Source organism: Carlito syrichta, unplaced genomic scaffold (genome assembly GCF_000164805.1).
Source record: "Carlito syrichta isolate Samal-C Ts95f unplaced genomic scaffold, Tarsius_syrichta-2.0.1 Scaffold307214, whole genome shotgun sequence".
NCBI classification, from domain to species: domain Eukaryota; kingdom Metazoa; phylum Chordata; class Mammalia; order Primates; family Tarsiidae; genus Carlito; species Carlito syrichta.
The window spans coordinates 166,018-184,859 of NW_007251310.1; the positions used below are offsets into that span (position 1 = coordinate 166,018).

At 48.1% G+C, this 18,842-nt stretch overlaps 1 protein-coding gene across 2 annotated transcripts in view; it reads right to left on the minus strand.

The window, feature by feature from the left end:
- The window catches only part of FLVCR2 (feline leukemia virus subgroup C cellular receptor family member 2), a 65,031-nt gene that overhangs the window by 32,142 nt on the left and 14,047 nt on the right, over nt 1–18,842 (minus strand). Inside the window, exon 1 of one of the 2 annotated variants that reach the window (XM_008064153.1) lies at nt 11,205–11,357. The exons of the other annotated variant lie outside the window; for it this stretch is intronic. Coding sequence (XP_008062344.1) covers nt 11,205–11,345 — 141 coding nt within the window. The 5' untranslated portion in view covers nt 11,346–11,357. Of the gene's footprint in view, nt 1–11,204; nt 11,358–18,842 lie in introns of those variants that run through there. 2 annotated transcript variants of the gene reach the window in all.

Sequence of the window (18,842 nt, forward strand, 5' to 3'; positions counted from 1 at the left end):
CACTGCCCTCCAGTCTGGGTGACAGAGTGAGACTCCAACTCAAAAAAAAAAAAAAAAATGTATGGAGTTTTACACGGAATGTCTCAATCCTCACAACAACCCCAGAAGGAGGAGTCTAACATTGTTCCAGTTTTATAAACATTGAGACTGAGGCGCAGAAAGGTTAAGTAACTTGCCCAAGGTCACACGGCTATATGGAGTTTCAACACACAGCAGTTCTGAAGTTATGTAGGCTTGATAGTCACAGTTTACTTCATCCTAGTAGAAGTTAACAAAACGTGACAAATGGAGGGAGAGAGAGGCAGCCTGCGATACTCAATTTCCATTTTCTATTTTACTTTTACACTTTCTGCAAACTCAAGGGCAAGGATGCTCTCTAAGTTCTGTTGCAATGGCAGCTGTCAGGAAAGGCCACAGTTAGAAACACGTCTGTGTGACCTGAGGGCTCCGGTGGCAGGAAAAAGTCATACTTAGTGTGATGTGCCACTTGTCATTCTGGCTCATGCATTTGGCAGAATAAAACCAGAAAAGCATCAGGCTGCACCTGGAGTAAGATTCCCCAACCCAACCCACTATGTGACACACATGTATGTTATACTTCTTCTGAGATCCATGACACCACTGTCCCCATCCACCATCAACAAAGCCCTGAGTACATCACAACTGAGACAGAACCCTAGCACAAAGTTACCCTCCCAAACCCTGGCTGCTCATGGCATCAGAATATGGCCAGGCAATCCAGGGAGCATCCCAGGGCTGCCACAAAAGGCAGGGAGCTCTGAGTCCACAGATTGGTAAGGATTTCAGACCACATGGAGCAGGCAAAGAACCAGTGGTCCCATGTGAGCCCCCTGCTTGGGCCCCAGGCGTCTTGTCCTCCTGACCCAAGTCACGGGCAAGGTGGACCCTGCTCTTCTTGCTGGGAGACAACAACCTCAACAAACAGGTTCTCACCTACCGAAACTCACTCCTCCCCAGGCATACTGTGCTGTTCAGAGTAGGGTAAGCCATCTTCAGCCCCAGGGCTGGGCCCCAGCTGGCTAGTTCCTTTCTTCCAGACACAGCCACTGGGGAGAGCTAAACCTGTTTCTTTGGATTCCAGGGCTTCCAGAAGCTAGCTCCCTGGGACTGAGTCAAAAATGTCCCCTCAGTGGGGACAAAGCTCCTGGGGTCAAAGGCATCCATTAGATTTGGTCCTCTTAGGACCTAACCTGGAGCTTGACTCATGGCCACGACATGCTATTTTTATTTATTTATCTGTTTTTTGAGACAGGGAATACCCTATCGCACAGGATGGAGTGCAATACTGTGATCATCACTCACTGTAGTCTCGAACTCCTGGGTTCATTTGCTATTTTTATTTTTTTATTTTTTTTGAGTTAGAGTCTCCCTCTGTCGCCCAGACTGGAGTGCAGTGGCCGCTCCCGGCCACCGCAGCCTCGACCAGCTGGGCTCCAGCGATCCTTCCGCCTCAGCCTTCCAAGTAGCTGGAAAGACAGGCGTGTGCTACCACGCCCGGCTAATTTTTTGATTTATTGTGAGATGAGGTCTCACCAAGTTGCCCAGGTGGGTCTCGAACCCGCGGGCTCAGGCAATCCACTCACCTCAGCATCCCAAAGGTGCAGGATTACAGGCTGAGACACCGAGCCCTGCTCTCATCTGCCAATTTTTTTTTTTTTTTTTTGAGTTGGAGTCTCACTCTGTCACCTAGACTGGAGTGCAGTGGCCGCTCCCGGCCACAGCAGCCTCGACCTGCTGGGCTCCGGTGATCCTTCTGTCTCAGCCTTCCGAGTAGCTGGAATTACAGGTATGCGCTACCACACCCAGCTGATTTTTTTACTTATTGCAGAGATGAGGTCTCACCAAGTTGCCCAGGTGGGTCTCAAACCCGCAGGCTCAGGCAATCCACTCACTCAGCCTCCCAAAGTGCGGGATTACAGGCTGAGCCACCGAGCCCAGCTTCATCTGCTATTTTTAAACGAAGCCCCCACTTCTCCATTTTTCTACCTCAGAGACATCACTGTACACAGTTAGTAAGGGCTCAGGCTAGGGAGTCAAAGATCTGAGTGCAAATCCCAGCCCTAATGGTCACCAGGTGTCTGACCTCGGTAAGCAAATTCCCCTCATTACGCCTATTTCCTAATCCACGGATGAGGATAATATCACCCGGCCATGAGACGGATCTCACTCCCTCCCTGCAAGCCTGGCTCTTCTTCCTACACAGGCACACACAGCAAAGGCGACAGGCAGGGGAGGCTGCCAGGACCGCAGGATGTGCCCGGTGTCCTGAGGGCAGCCACACGCCCCATACCTGGCTCTGTTTCTCCTTCTCCCAGGGTTCCTGCAGGCTGTCTCCATTCCCCTATTCACCTTCAACTCCACCTCTCACATTCGCTTGACCCAAATCCTCCTGCAAAGGCCCCTTCCCTCTCCAGCTCTTTGGCCTCATTCCCAGGCACCCACGGCCTCTACTCCCGCCCGCCTGCCCAGTGTGTCTCACTGGATGGTCCTTAGTGCTGTACTGACTCTACAGTCCTAGCTCAGAGACGCCCCAGGCATCAGCCCCGTCAGAGGAAGGCAACACGCAAGCCCAAGCCCTTGGCCATGGCTCTTGGCTTTCTTCACCAGCTTCTACCTGCCTTTCCAGTCACTTCTATCCCATGTCCCTATACACCCCCGTATTCCAGCCAGGCTGCATGAGTCATGATTCCATCACCTCGTCTATGCCTTTATCCAAGTCCTCTCTTCTCTATCCTTTGGAACCCACTGCTCTCCTCTATCGTCCTCACTGGGCGGGACGGCCTTGCCCTGACTTCCGCAATGGCTTTCAGCCATGTTTCTGACACTTGCTAGTGTGGTGCCTGGTGAACCCCAGGGGCAGGGGCTGACTCTATGAATGGGTATCAAATGAATGAGCTGCAGTCAACTGGCCTGTCAGGAAAGCCTCACATCCATGGCGTATTTGTTGTGGGAGCCCAGACCCGTGGAAAGATGTGGTTGGATATGTAAGCCCAGACAAGGTTCTCAAAGAAAGTTTGTTATTTAAAAACTGTTGTTGAGGGTCCTTTTATTTATTTTTATTATTATTATTATTTTTTTTTTTTTTGAGTTGGAATCTCACTCTGTTGGCCAGACTGGAGTGCAGTGGCCGCTCCCGGCCACCGCAGCCTCGACCTGCTGGGCTCCGGCGATTCTTCCGCCTTGGCCTTCCAAGTAGCCGTAATTACAGGCATGTGCTACCACACTCGGCTGATTTTTTGATTTATTGTGGAGATGAGGTCTCACTGCCCAGGCGGGTCTCGAACCGCGGGCTCAAGCAATCCACTCACCTCAGCCTCCCAAAGGTACGGGATTACAGGCTGAGCCACCGAGCCTGGCTGAGGGTCCCTTTAAAATCAGAGCCAGACAGGTGCAGTGACTCACACCTGTAATCCCAGCACTTTGGGAGGCTGAAGAGGGAGGACTGCTTGAGTCCAGGGGTTCAAGACCAGCCTGGGCAACATAGTAAGATCTCATCTGTACAAAAAATTTAAAAAATTAGCTGGGCATGGTGGCACACACCTGTAGTCCCAGCTACTTGGGAGGTTGCCTCAGAAAGATTGCTTGAATCTGGAAGGCTGAGGATGTGGTGAGCTGTGACTGCGCCACAGCACTCCAGCATGGGCAACAGAGTTAGACTCTGACTCAAGAAAATAATAAAAAAATAAATTAGAATCAGAGCCAGCCAGGAGCAGTGGCTCATACTTGTAATCCCAAATCTTTGGCAGGAAGATGGCTTGAGTTCAAGCATTCGAGATCAGCCTAGGCAATTCAGCAAGACAAAAAAACATCAAAACATTAGCCAGGTTTGGTGATGCACACCTGTAGTAACAGATACTCAGAAGGCTGAGGTTGGAGGATCACTTGACCCAGGAGGTTGAGGCTGCAGTAAACTGCAATCATGCCACTGCATTCCAGCCTGGGTGACAGAGTGAGACTCCTACTAAAAAAAAAAAAAAAAAAGCCACATAAAAGACAAGTTTGCCTTCAATCTAGATTTCCAGACTCAGGCTGCTGGAAGCCCATCAAACCAAATGAGCAATCCAAAAGCAGGCAGTATGATGCCATCCTCCCCAAAAGGTGGTCTATGTGATGCCATGCCTGGGTCAGTATGTATACCTACATATCCCTACACACACTAGCAATGACCTTGTTGTGATCTTAAGATTCATCTGTACGAGAGTAGGACAGTTGAGGAAAACCTAAGCTGGATAAACAAATGTAAGAAAATGTTACTATAGAAAGGGTCATTTGCAGGCGTACAGAATTTATGGGCACTAAAATATGCTAAAATACAGTATGCCTCATTTCCATTCCATACAAAGACACACCCGCACGGTTCTGGGGCCACGTACTTGACACTGATATCCCAGGTATGGAGAACTCTGACACCAGCAGAGAGACTACCGTGAAAGCTCCATCCCCAGGACCATGTCCAGGTGGGGGCATTCACAGAAGTGACTTCCACACTCATTGCCCATCCCCCATGCCGAAACATCACCAAGCTGGTGCCATTCCAGCAAATCTGCACACGTGGACCTGTAATTCTGGAGCTGTGAATACCTCGCTCTACCCCTTGGTCAGAATCACTATTTTGTTGATACTTGCTAGTGAATAAGTGATCTGGGTAGAATGGAGCACAGACAAGGGCTCCAGGGTCCCAAAGGTAAGGGAGCAGGCTAAAGTGACAGTACTCTGTAGGACACACTTCCTCTGAATCCGCAAGGGAGGTCCAGCAGGGAGTCCTAGGTCCGGCCATGGATGCCCCAGAAAGCAGCAAGGAAAGTCTGATCAAGGTGGCTGCTGGGCCCTGAGACACTGAAGATTTGAGAACCTATGGCCTGAGCTCAATCATGGTAATGGGCCCCTGGCCACCCGGGACCACCAGGAGGCTCCATGGAAAAGCCACAGGAAGCAATAATGGGCCTGCGAAGATTGTTCAGATGACTGCACTTGTGAAACCTCCAAATCCAAGCCCTGGGCTGCTTTTGGAAAGGCCAACCCAGGATTATGGAGATGGCAGGATTCAGGAACAATAGCCTCATTGATCTGGGGGGCAATCACCCAGGAATGGGGTTGATGGCTTTTAAGGTGAAGCTTAGGTCTCTAAGCTGGTTAACTCAGATTGCCTTAGAGGTCCCTCCCCAGGCATAGGGTTTATCCTCAAAGCTAGGATGAGCTGTGGCTTATGCTGCCTTGACTCCTGAGTGTCCTTGGTCCTTTGGGGGAAACAGATTAGGGAAATGGAGGAAGCAGCAGCTACTGAGGTGAGGAGGGCCCGCCGTCACGGATTCCTAGGGAAGATGACAGCAGTGACAGCTGATACACTGTACTCAGAGAACTACAGAAATACATATGCTCTTGTAACCCCTATTTTCCTTTTTTTTTTTTTTATTTTTTTCTTTTTTGGGGCAACACCTCATTCCAAAAAACAGATGAGTGCGCCCTTAATCCCTATGTTTTTGTTTTTTTTTTTTTTGAGGTGGAGTCTCACTCTGTTGCCCAGATTGGAGTGCAGTGGCTGTTTCTGGCCACCGCAGTCTCGACCTGCTAGGCTCCGGCAATCCTCCCGCCTCAGCCTTCTAAGTAGCCGGAATTACAGGCCTGCGCTGCCACACCCGGCTGATTTTTTGATTTATTGTAGAGATGAGGTCTCGCTGCCCAGGCGGGCTCAGGCAATCCACTCACCTCAGCCTCCCAAAGGTGTAGGATTACAGGCTGAACCACCAAGCCCAGCTCTTAATCCCTATTTTAAAGTTAAGGAAACAGGTCCAAGGTCACACAACAGTGGGTGATGAGGCTGGAACTGGAGCCCAGGTCATCGTACCAGAGTCTCTTATCCATCAGGTGAAAGGGTCTGGTCTTACGTACTCGTCGAACTAGAAGGAAGGAAACTAGTATGTACTGAATACCTACTATAAACTAGGCAGCATGCTAAAGGTATTTCCTTTAAGCCCTCACAGCAAACCCCTGAAGCTGGCACCTTATCTCGTGTTTGGTTTTCACAGAAGAGAAAGCCTCTGTAATTTGCCCCAAGGTCACCCAGCTTGTGATGGTAGAACCGAGAGGCAAACCCATGGCTCTTGGACTCCAAAGCCCTCGATGGACAAGGTGAATGCCATAGAGGAGCCACTGCCCTCAAAGACCCAGCAATCCCTCCCGTCGTATATGCCTGCATCTAAAGTTCAGATGCCCCCACAGCTGCCCTGCTGTTAAAAGAGGTCATGGCAAGAGGCGTCACCAGCTACAGTATGGCTCTTTCACCACATAGGTACGCCCTATGGGCTTCCTGTTCCTACGCAATGCTTAGCTGTGTTTTAGGTCTTTATGTGTGGGGTGTTGTCTCCCAAACTCATTCTCGATTTTAGTTAACACCTTCAGGACAAGGACATTGACTCCCATTTCTTTGTGTGACTCTTCCCCATACCGTATCCAGCACAGCATCCAGCACAATGACAAGAACGGAGATGGCACTCAGGAGATACCTTCTGAATGAAGGACTCTTAGAATCGTTTAGCTCCAGCCTAACGCAGGTAGTTCCAGCCTCCTCTGCAGTAAACTTGGGCATGGTAGCAGTTTGCTGCACTCAAGAGTTTACAACCCAAAGAAAGCTAGTGCGAGACGGGGTGATACAGGGAAGAGCTGCATTCGGGGCTCCCCAATATCAGGCAGGGAGGGCAGGAATGTAGGCTGATCTACTTCTCACCCTCAAAACAACACTGAATATTTACAGAGTCCTTACTGCATACTAAGCACCCTACTAAAAAGTAAGGGAGGAAACAACAGATGCGAGACCAGGAGCTCATTCTCACCAGCTTAACACCTGTCTAATAGGCCTTGATCTTGACCTGCAGCCTTGCTGTTGGGTTTCCTCCTCATCTTTAGTGGGTGCAAGGTAGCTGAAGAGCAAAGATACCCTAGACCGTAAACAGAGAAAATGCTAAGTCTAGGGAAAGGGAATGGGCTCTCCAGAGACACTTTTCTGATTAAAAACAAACAGTACTGCTGACAAAAGGCTTCGTCCCATTTTTTGAGCTGAGCCCAGTATTTATGCTTTCAGTCATCAACTCAGGAGCCTCCTGGTACACACACTTCTCCTTTTAAAGGTTGGGTGATTCCCTTGAAATTGTCCTCGTGGTGAACTCCGTAAAGGGTCAGTCTAGGTTTACTCTGAGAACAGAAGTGAAGCATCCTTGCCTTCAGCTAGGAAGTAGGAAAAAATGAGCAGGTGTATTTCAAACAATCCGCACAGCTGAGATCACATCATGCAAGCCTCACTTCACATCTCTCACATTTGAAGTAGGCAACGTGCAAAGCTCCATTCAAATGCTTTGGCATGGCCCACCAACTCACTCCCAGACACTAGCATTCAACAGCCAGCAGACAGATTCAACTGTCTTGTGTGTTTTTCCCTGGCTCAAATTTACCAAAACAGACTGAAGAAGAACTATCCCTTGTCTGCAAGGCAACATGCTGTCATTCCTAAAAGTGGTATTCATGTGATAATCAATGCTCCTAATCCTCCCACACGTTTTTTCTAAATCTGGATGGAACTTCTTAGTGATGGCCTTCCTATTCTGATTCACAGGGATGAAACTCAGGCCCAGCCGGATACTTACTGGCAGGCCTTGAAAGAGTTATTGCTTCATGGGCTGCCATGGGCAAGATCCAGTTCTGACTTGAATGTGCACCTCCAGAAATAGGGTAGGGCCCATGTTGTTTTTTCCTAAAAAGTCAACTTCCTTAAGTTAACTAACCCTGCCCTGTGACCCAGAGAGAACACTGGAAAGAAAAAGAAATATTAAATCTACACCAAGAAAAACTATTCACTACCTATATCTAACACCAGCCCAAGAGAGAAGCACCATCAGACCCTATTATTCAGGGAGTCACCTGGGAACCTACTTACATAAAAACATCTCCTAATATTCTGCTCTGACGTCACCTCCCCTCCGACCTGGCCTGACATTTCCACCATTAGTCACTCCCTGAATGACTGGTTTGCAGACTAATCTCTCTTCCCTTCAAAGTGAACTCCACAAGAACAGGGACCTTCCCTTTCCCATTCACTGATACATTCCAGTGCTCAGAATGTTGCCTGGCATAGAGTACATGCTCAGCAAGTACTTGGTCAGTACACAAAATAAAGGTCATCATGCATTGTCTCAAAAAAGCCACGTGCCAGGCCAAGGGGATGAAACCCTTCACCACTGGCCCTCATTTGTCACAGTGCTGTTGTCGACAGGTGGACACAGGGGGCTGGCTGGAGGGGAGACAACCAAGGACAAGTAGGATTTGAGGAAACAACACCGCAGAGACAAGATCTGGCTGGCCAGGAGCCTGTGGGGGTCATCTGCAAGGGACAGAAACCTGGCCCAGGATGAAGGCACCCTGGTAAAGGCTGTGGATTTTCGTGGGGTAGCATGCACACGTAGTCCCATGAGGGCACCTAGTATTTTTGTAGGGTACAGGGTCAGCCGTACCAAGGGAGATAGTGGGGCACCCTTCTCTGTAAGGACAGAGAGGAACTCTGGAGGGAGAGATTTGCTAGCAGAAACTGCCATATCTTTCTGGGTGCCCTAACATCTTCTCAAGGGCTGTCCAAGAATCGCCACCTCTCCGTCCCTTACTGTTGACCTCTGCCACTTGCTAACTGTGAGAGGGTGGAAAAAGCTTGGTAAGGCCAGGATCACCAGGCCTTTGGGAGAAAACTTCTCACTCCAGGCCTGTCTCCTGAGGGTGGGAACTAAGTCAGTTCTGTGCTGAGCCACCACTGTTATCTTTCTACACGGAAGAAAGGGAACATCCTAGACACATGGCGATTCCAAAGCCGCATGTTGCGCTCCTCGGCAAAGACCCTCCTGCAGCAGGCCGTGAAGAGCAAAGAAGCCAGAATGCTCCGCAGAACTCCTGGATCTGAGATTGGCTCAGCTTAAAAGGTTCAAATCAGCAATTGCTGCTCCTTTTTCCTGGTGAGAGGTAGGCCCTGAAAACAGAATGACAGCACGAGCTGCGTTAGAGGTAAGTGCCAATCCTGTACATGGAGTGGGCATGCCCCTAATCCAAGGGGACACATCACAAGATGAAGAGGACAGGATGTGTGGATACAGAAGTCCTTTTTATTCTCCTATCAGAAGGCAAATCTGGAGTCTTTCCTTTTTTTTTTTTTCCCCCTGAGACAGGGTCTTGCTGTCTTACCCAGGCTGGAGCACAGTGGCACAATCAGAGGTCACTGTAGCCTCAACCTCTTGGGCTCAAGCAAAGTTCCTGGTAGATGGAACTACAGGTGCACGCCACCATACCCAGCTAATTTTTTTTAACTGTTATTTGTAGAAACAGGGTCTCACTATATTGCCCAGGCTGGTATCAAACTCCTGGCCTCAAGCGATCCTCCCACCTTGGCCTCTCAAAATGCTAGGATTACAGGTATAAGCCGCTGTACCTGGTTATCAGTTTATCATTTTAACATCAGATACACTGTTGTAGAACATGAGCTTGCCAAGCGTGGTGGCACATGCCTGTAATCCCAGCACTTTGGGAGGCAGAGGCAAGAAAACTGCCTGAGCCCAGGGGTTCGAGACCAGCCCGAGCAACTTGGCAAGACCTCACCTCTACAATAAATCAAAAAAATTAACTGGGCTTGGTGGCACATGCCTGTAGTTTCAACTACTTGGAAGCTGAGGTGGAAGAATCGCCTGAGCCCAGCAGGTTGAGACTGTGGTGGCTATGAGCATGCCACTGCATTCTAGCCTGGGCAACAGAGTGAGACGCCAACTCAAAAAAAAAAAAAAAGAACACGAGCTTGATGGAGAGGCAGGAAACATATAAGATTCAGTACCGTTGACAGAAAGCTCATTTGATTCCAGGAGCTTTCACACACACACTGCCTTATCTAGCTCTCAAGGGCGCCTAGGAGGCAAGCATGCTTGTTACAGAAAACAAAGATGATGCCCAAGAAGACAGGTGTCATGCTGGAGGCCCCACACATGGCTACTGGGTCCAGCTTCCCTGGCTTCCAGGGAGTTTTCAAACTTCAGTGGGCATCAGAATCCCCAGAGGAGAATCCAGAATACATATTCCTGGGCTCCACCCCAGAGGTAATTCCTTGGGCCTGCTCTGTAACCCAAGAATTTGCACTTTTTTTTTTTTTACTTGGAGTCTCACTCTGTCGCCCAGGCTGGAGTACAGTAGCATGCTCATGACCACCGCAGCCTTGACCTGCTAAGCTCAGGCAATCCTTCCATTTCAGCCTTCCAAGTGGTTGGAACTACAGGCATGAGCCACCATGCCCAGCTAATTTTCTTTTTTTCTTTCTTCTTATTTTTTATTGTAGAGACGAAATCTCACCAAGTTGCCCAAGCTGGTCTTGAAACCCTGGGCTCAGGCAATCCTCTCACCTCAGCCTCCCAAAGTGCTGAGATTACAGACTTGAGCCACCGTGCTGGCCTGTAGAATTTGCATTTTTAATAAATGCCCAGGTGGTTCTGGGGCTGGAGGTTCATGGGCCACACTTTAAAAACAACTGATCTCCACCACCCCAAGGAAGGAAACCAAGGGTATTCTCAGCACTGGTTCCCCACACACACACAAGCCCTCGGCAGGGAAGAGATAGAGAAATGTGCTCCTGTCTCACTCCTCAGCAGGGAAGAAATGATTTCCCTAGGTCCGCTTAAATGGGTGGCTCCACAAACTGCCTAGCACCCAGCAAGAAGCCCAGGACAAAGGACTGAGGAGGCCTGGAGGGCAGCCACTACCCCACACAAACAGCCCATGAAAGTGAGCCTTGCTTGATTGTGGGCGCCTGCAGCTGCACACTCCCTGCAATCTTCAGAGATGGACACAGCAAATAGACGTGTGCACAGACCGCTGCTTCTAGAGACACCAAGGGAGACCCAGCCAAGTCAACCTCTTATTGTGGGCAGAACTCAGGAACTTCCAGGAAGACAAGAAGAATCAACAGCCCCCAGCCTTGCTCCAGCTTCTGTACTCCGCCCTTCCGGCAGGGCTGACCCAAAGCCATCTCCTGGAACTGAAACGGACTTGTGTCCAACTCTTTTCCCGAGAAGGAACCAGATGTGAGCCAAAGCAAACGCTGAGCCATCGTGAGGCTCCGCTCACACTGTCCAACCCCAAGAAATCGGTAAGGAAGTAGACTCCATCCTCACCTCCCAGCTCCCTCTTCTGCAGACACAGGTGGCGCTGCCACCATCTGCCCTCGTGCTGGGACAAGACATATCCTTAATTGTGTGGAGTGAGAGGCCAAGCTTAAGTTTCTGCACAGCTTGAAAAAGAAAGATGTCTGTCATCGGGTCAGAAAGCAGGAGAGTCTGGCAGGGCCACCAAAGCCTGCAGGTGCCCTCCCACCTACAAATGACTCACAAAGAAAAAGGCTCTTTGGCCAGGCGTGGTGGCTCAAGCCTGTAATCCCAGCACTTTGGGAGGCAGAGGCGATAGGATTGCCTGAGCTCAGGGGTTCAAGACCAGTCCAAGCAACTTGATGAGACCTCAGCTCTACAATAAATCAAAAAGAAAAAAGAAAAAAAGAGGCTCAGCACGGTAGCGCATGCCTGTGGTTCCAGCTACTTGGAAGGCTGAGGTGGAAGGATTACCTGAGCCCAGCAGGTCTAGACGGTGGTGGCCATGAGTGTGCCACTGCACTCCAGCCTGGGTGACAGAGTAAGACTCTAACTCAAAAAAAAAAAAAAAAGGCTATTAGCCCTGTAGAATCCATGGAAGGGGGTATTCCACTGGGCTGGGTTTGGGAATGGTGCTAGGTAGACATCAGGAGACAGAGGATAAAGAAAGAGAACCAGCCCAGGCAACACAGTGAGACCTCATCACTACAAAAAATTAAAAATTAAAAAAAAAAATTAGGGCAGGCACAGTGGCTCATGCCTGTAATCTCAGCACTTTGGGAGGTGGAGGTGAGAGCATTGCTTGAGGCCAGGGGTTCACAAGACCAGCCTGGGTAACTTGGCGAGACCTTGTCTCTAAAATAAATCCAAAAATTAGCCAGACGTGGTGGCACACACCTGTAGTTCCAGCTACTTGGAAGGTTGAAGTGGAAGGATCACCCAAGCCCAGCAGGTTGAGGCTGTGGTGGCAGTAAGCATGCCACTGCACTTCAGCCTGGATGACAGAATGAGACTTTGACTCAAAAAAAAAAAAAATTAGCCAAGTGTGGTGGTGCTCCGGGAGACCAAAATGGAAGGATTGCTTGATGCCAAGAGTTTGAGACCAGCCTGGGCAACACAGTGTGATCCTGTCTTATTAAAATTTAGCCGGGTGTAGTAGTGTGTATCTGTAGTCTCAGCAACTGGGGAGGCTGAGGTAGAATGATTGCTTGAGCCCAGGAGTTCAAGACTGCAGTGAGCTATGATCAGACGCTGCACTCTAGCCTGGGCCATAGAGCGAGACTTTGTCTCAAAAAAAAAAAAGAAAAGAAAAAAAGAAAGAAGAGGAAACACCAGTTTTCACTGAAACCTCTGTTTTGTTTTTTTTAATCATCCTTGATGGGGCTCCAGTCTCCATTCTGCGGTCCACACAGGGTCGTTTGATGTGGGAGGTGGTGGGAGTTGAGGTCCAGGAGACATCCTGTTAACAGCATTGCTGGAAAAAGATCAAGAACCAGGCCATGGAAACCAGCTGTGTCCACCTGATAAGCCTGGGCACCTCCCTTTTTTGGGTTTGGGAGACTAAAGTCTGATGTGTAGGTGTGAGGGTCAACCCAGTATCTGTGTCGCCCCGGAAACCCCACCGTCTTTCTCACATACCACTCTCATCACCACTCTGGGAAAATCACACATCTCCCAGCCACTACATTACTTGTAGCTCACAGACCTCTCAAGAAGGACCAGTCCCCATGGAGAAACAGCTGGGAGACTTCTTGAAATGGCCCAGCCTCCCCTCAGCACCTGAATCCTGGTCACTTTGCTCGTTAAAAATCTGCTCCACCTCTGCCTCCATGGGGAAGCTGTCTGGTGTGTCCCACGTGGCTGTCACACTGGGCCATGTCCTCCCACGTGCTGTAGTCCTCACTACCTGTGCCTTAAGTCTGCCCCATGTGGTACTGAAAAACACTGAGTCGCTCCAAGAAGTCAACCCAGGCATGAGAAGACTTTCCTCCCACTGCCTGAATTCTCAATTAACTGACTGGTCACCTTAACTCTCTTTAGGAAGGAAAAGATTCATTAATTCACCCAGCTGTTTGCAAACACCTATGAAGCCCAGGGCCCTGCTCTGAGATACAGGACAGGGTCAGCCAGGGCTCCAGTCCTCTGGGCAGTTTCTCACTTAGTGAAAAGGAGATGGAGATGGAGGGAGGACAAGAGAAGGGACAAGGAAGAGGGGGAGTACACAAACCACCAGAAAACACACATGCCAGCGTTGGAATACACTCAGCAAGGACACAGGCTATAGCATGTGTTTCTCAGCATAAAGGCAGGTGACCATGTGTTCCAGCTAGAAGTGAACATTCGGAAGCAGTGTACTTTTTTTTCGTAGTGGTGGTTAAATATATATAGTATAAAATTGTTAATTTTTAAGCCATTTTTAACTGTACAGTTCACTGGCATTAAGTACATTCACATCACTGCGCAATCACCTCCATCCATCCAAACTTTTTCATCTTCCCAAACTGAAATGGTGTAGCCATTAAGCAATTACTCCCCCTTCCCCTCCTCCTGAAACTTCTTACAAAAAATTAATATAAGGTCACAGGTAAAAACTGTAGAAGAGGCCTGAATTCTGCAAAGGCACCACTATGGTTAGAGGTTAACAAATCTGTTGTTTCCAAGTTTGCCTTCACTTCAGTAAGGAACAATTGGCTGTCTTCCCATCCTGATCCCTGAGGAGGGAAACCGCCAGAGGCTGATACAATAAGCCTGATACTAAACTGGGCCCTGTGACTCGTGCCTATAATCCCAGCACTTTGGGAGGCCAAGGTTGTAAAAGGAAAAAGAAGCAGCCTCCGTCCCTGGGATTGTAAGAGGGGGGGGATAAAAGAAATGGCTTCAGCCTTGAAACAGGCATTACTCCCTTCCTGGAGGTTTTTCTTTAAAGGTTTCTCCTCTGTGAACATTGCAAGATAAATTGTTATCTCTACCCACTACATCTGCTTCTGTAAACTAACTAGCTTACTGATGTCAGCAGAATATTGCGATAAGAGCTCTAAAAAATGTCCAACTCTAACTTTAGCTACCCAAGATGTAAGCTAGGACTACTTAAGGGAGCTCTGAGCGGGGGCTCGGGGTCGACTTGCTTAAAGTTCTCTTCCTGCAAGTGGTCACCAGCTGGCAGAGCCTTGACTAATAAACTTCTCCTTTGTTAAAATTAAGTCAGTGGGCTGTTATTTAATCGCTTGGACCCTACCTCAAGGTAAGAGGATTGCCTGAGCCCATGGGTTTGAGACCAACCTGGACAACTTGGGCAACCTTGTCTCCACAATAAATCAAAAAAATTAGCAGGGGGTAGTGGCACACGCCTGTGATTCCAGCCACTTGAAAGACAGGTGGAAGGATTTCCTGAGCCCAGCAGGTGGAGGCTGCGGCTGTGAGTGTACCACTGCACTCCAGCCTGGGCGACAGAGTGAGACTCCAACTCAAACAATGAGCCTGATACCGCACAGATCTCCCTGATGGCAACACGAAATCTGACTGGCTGAAGGGCATGATCTCCAGAGACGCCACTTCCCACATACCTCTAAGATGACTCACTGCCCAGGGGTCAGTGGCTAATGAATGCAGAACTCGCTCTGTAGATAGCCTCTCTACTATAAAACCTATGGAATGATGTCTGAGATGTTTTTCAGACTTTGCATCTGATGGGTCTGAGGTGCCACCAGGACCCAGAAGACAGAGCAAGAAGCTGGTTCCACCCGTCCTGGGACACCCCCTCCCAGAAACTGGCTCTGCAGCTTGAAGACAGTTTCAACACCCCCATGACATGTCTTCAACCAATCAGCAGTCCCTATCCCCCTGCCCACCAAATTTTCTTTAAAAATCCTAGCCTCCAGGGAGATGGATTTGAGAAATATCTCCCATTCTCCTCCCTGACCGCCTTGCAACATTCAACTCTTTCTCTACTGTAACAGCTGCATCAGTCTTGGTTTTCCTGGTCAGGCTGGAACACACCCAGCCCCTTGGCATCCACCATCTATCTACCTTCTAGCTCTACAAATTCCCACTCTAGATACCTGTGATATGATAAAAATGTAAGTTGATCTCCAGCACAGAGCTCTAAGAATCCCTGGAATTTCCTGAGTGATGGGAATGTCTTTCAAGACACCTACACTTATGCTAATGAGGTGGCTAAATTTAGGCTAAAGAGGCCCCATGGTCTCAGGATGGGGCTGGTCACCAGAAAGATCATGTGATTAGACTGCGGAAACTTCCAGCCCCACTTCTCACCCCCACCCAGGGAGGAGAGGCAAGGGTGGAGGGCTAGAGATTTGGCTGGACAAAAACTCTTGAACAGTGAGTGTCAGAGAGCTTCCAGGTTGGTAAACATGCCAAATGTAGGGATGTGGCACACCCATAAACCTCGGAAGTTCCTCAACCTCCTTCCATCCTTGTCCGTGTGTTGCTTCCACGTGGCTGTTCCTGAGGTGCAGCCTTTCCAACAAACTGGTACATGTAAGTATTGTGCTGAGTTCTGTGAGCTCTTGAAGCAAACGATCAAACCTGAGGGGGTCTCAGGAACTCCCAATTTATAGCTGGTTGGTCAGATGTAGAAACGGCTACCAGGACTTGCAAAGAGAGTCTGAACTGGAGGCAGTTTTGTAGGACTAAGCCATGAGCTTGTGGATTCTGTGAACTCCAGGTGATGAGTGTCAGAACTGGATTTCATTAGGACAGCCAGTTGGTGTCCAGGGAGTTGGAGAATTTCTTGGTGTCAGAAGAAAAGACACTGTTAATACTTCATATAAGTAGAATTATAAAGCGCTTGTCCTTGTGAGACTGACTTATTTCACTTAGTATATTGTCATCAAGGTTCGTCCATGCTGTAGCATGTATAAGAATTTTGTTCCTAGCCGGGCTCGGTGGCTCAGCCTGTAATCCTGCGCCTTTGGGAGGCTGAGTTGAGTGGATTGCCTGAGCCCGCGGGTTCGAGACCCGCCTGGGCAGCAAGACCTCATCTCTACAATAAATCAGCCAGGCGTGGTAGCGGCATGCCTTTAATTCCGGCTACTCAGAAGGCTGAGGCAGAAGGATCACCAGAGCCCAGCAGTTCAAGGCTGTGGTGGCCGGGAGCGGCCACTGCACTCCAGTCTGGGTGACAGAGTGAGACTCCAACTCAAAAAAAAAAAAAAAAAATTTTGTTCCTTTTTGAGGCTGAATAATACTCCATTGTATGTATAGATATTTTGTTTATAATTTATCCATGAATGGACAGACACCTGGGTTGCCTCCAGCTTTTAGCTATTGTGAATAATGTAGCTGTACAAACACCGTTTCTGCATCCAATTCTTTTGAACATACACCCAGGAACGGAATTGCTAGATCATATTGTAATTTAATTTTTAACTTTTTTTGGGAACTTCCATGATGTTTTCCATAGCAAGTATGCCATGTTACATTTCTACCAGCAATGCACAAGGGGTCTAATTTCTTCATTTCCTTACCAACACTTATTTTTTTACAATAGCCATCCTAATAGGTATAAAGTAGTATCTGAGTGTGGTTTTGATGTATATTTCCCTAATGTTGAGCATCTTTTTATGTGCTTATTTGTGTGTTGTCTTTGAGGATTTGAACATTTGTGTATCTTCTCTGAGGAAATAACTGTTCAAGTTTCTTAACGCATTTTATTATTTTTATTATTATTAATATTATATTTATTATTATTATTTGAGACAGGGTCTCACTCTGTTACCCAGGCTGGAATGCAATGGTGCAATCATAGCTCACTGCAGCCTCAAATTCCTCAGATCAAGCCATCCTCCTGCCTCAGTCTTCAGAATAGCTGGGACTATAGGCATGCCACCATACCCGGTTAATTTTTTAATTTTATGTTTTGTAAAGATGGGGGTCTTACTATGCTACCCATGCTGGTCTCAAACTTCTGGCCTCAAGTGATCCTCCCACCTCAGCCTCCCAAAGTGCTATGATTACAGGCCTGAGTCACCATGCCTGGCCTCTTAGTCCATTTTTTTTTTTTTTTTGAGTTGGAGTCTCACTCTGTCATCCAGACTGGAGTGCAGTGGCCGCTCCTGGTCACCACAGCCTGGACCTGCTGGGCTACGGCGATCCTTCTGTCTCAGTCTTCCAAGTAGCCGGAACTACAGGTGCGCGCTACCACGCCCGGCTGATTTTTTGATTTATTGTAGAGATGAGGTCTTGCCAAGTTGCCCAGGCAGGTATCAAACCTGCAGGCTCAGGCAATCTGCTCACCTCAGCCTCTCAAGGCATGGGATTACAGGCTGAGACACGGAGCCCAGCCTCTTAGTCCATTTTTAAATTGGGTTGTTTGTTGTTGAATTGTAGGAGTTTGTTATATATTATAGATATTAACCTTTTACCAGATATGTGATTTACAAATATTTTCTCCCATAATGTGGGTTGCCTTTTCACTCTGTTAATAGCATCCTTCAACATACAAACTTGTTCTTTTTTTTTTTTGAGTCCAAGTCTTACTCTGTTACTCTGTTGTCCAGGCTGGAGTGAAGTGGCAGGCTCACAGTCACTGCAGCCCTGATCTGCTGGACTCAAGCAATCCTTCCTCATCAGTCTTCTAAGAAACTAGAACCACAGGCATGCACCACATCCTGGGCTCAGGCAATCCTCTTGCCTCTGCTCCCAAAGAGCTGGGTTTACAGGTGTGAGCCACCGCACCAGGCCCATATAAACATGTTTAATTTTGAGGTAGTCTAATCTATTTTTCTGTTTTCTTTTTCTTTTTTCTTTTTTTCTTTTTTGTTATAAAGATGTGGGGTACAATTCAGGGTTAGGTATACAAACGTTGATCATGCAGGTACCCTTGTTGATGAGGTGTGCCCCTCCCTCCCCTTGCAGTTTCCCTCAGCTGCCAATCCCCCCTGCTCCCCTGGTAGTTTCCCACTACTGCCAATCCCTTTCTTATAGCATTATAATTGTTCAAGGTCCGCTTATGAGTGAGAACATATGGTGCTCTGTTCTTTGTTTCTGTGATAGATCACTGAATATGATAGACTCTAAATCCATCCAAGTTGCTGTGAAGTCCATATGTTTGTCCTTTATGGCTGCATAACATTCCATTGTGTATATGTACATTTTTTTAATCCGGCCCAGCTTTGATGAGTAACACAGTGGGCCCATGTTCTTGCCATTGTGAACAGAGCTGCAACAAACATACATGTGCTAATCTATTTTTCTCATGATACCTCTGCTTTTGGTATTATATACAATAAATCTTTCTCAAATCCATTAGCTTTTCCCCTGATTTCTGGCTTTTATTTTTAAGTCTGACCCATTTTGACTTAATTTTTGTATATGGTAGAAGGATCCCATTTCATATGGCTATCCAGTTTTCCCAGCACCATTTGTTGAAAAGACAGCCTTTTCCCCACAGAATAGTCTTGACAACCTTGTCAAAATTCACGACCATATACACAAGGGTTTATGTCTGGACCCTCTTTTCCATTTGTCTGTATGCCAATACCACATTATCTTCATTACTTTAGCTTTGTAGTGAGTTTCGAAATCAGGAAGCGTGTGACCTCCAACTTTGTTCTTCTTTTTTTAGACTTTTGTGTCTATTTTTTTTTGAGTTGGAGTCTCACTCTGTTGCCCAGACTGGAGTGTAGTGGCCGCTCCCGGCCACCACAG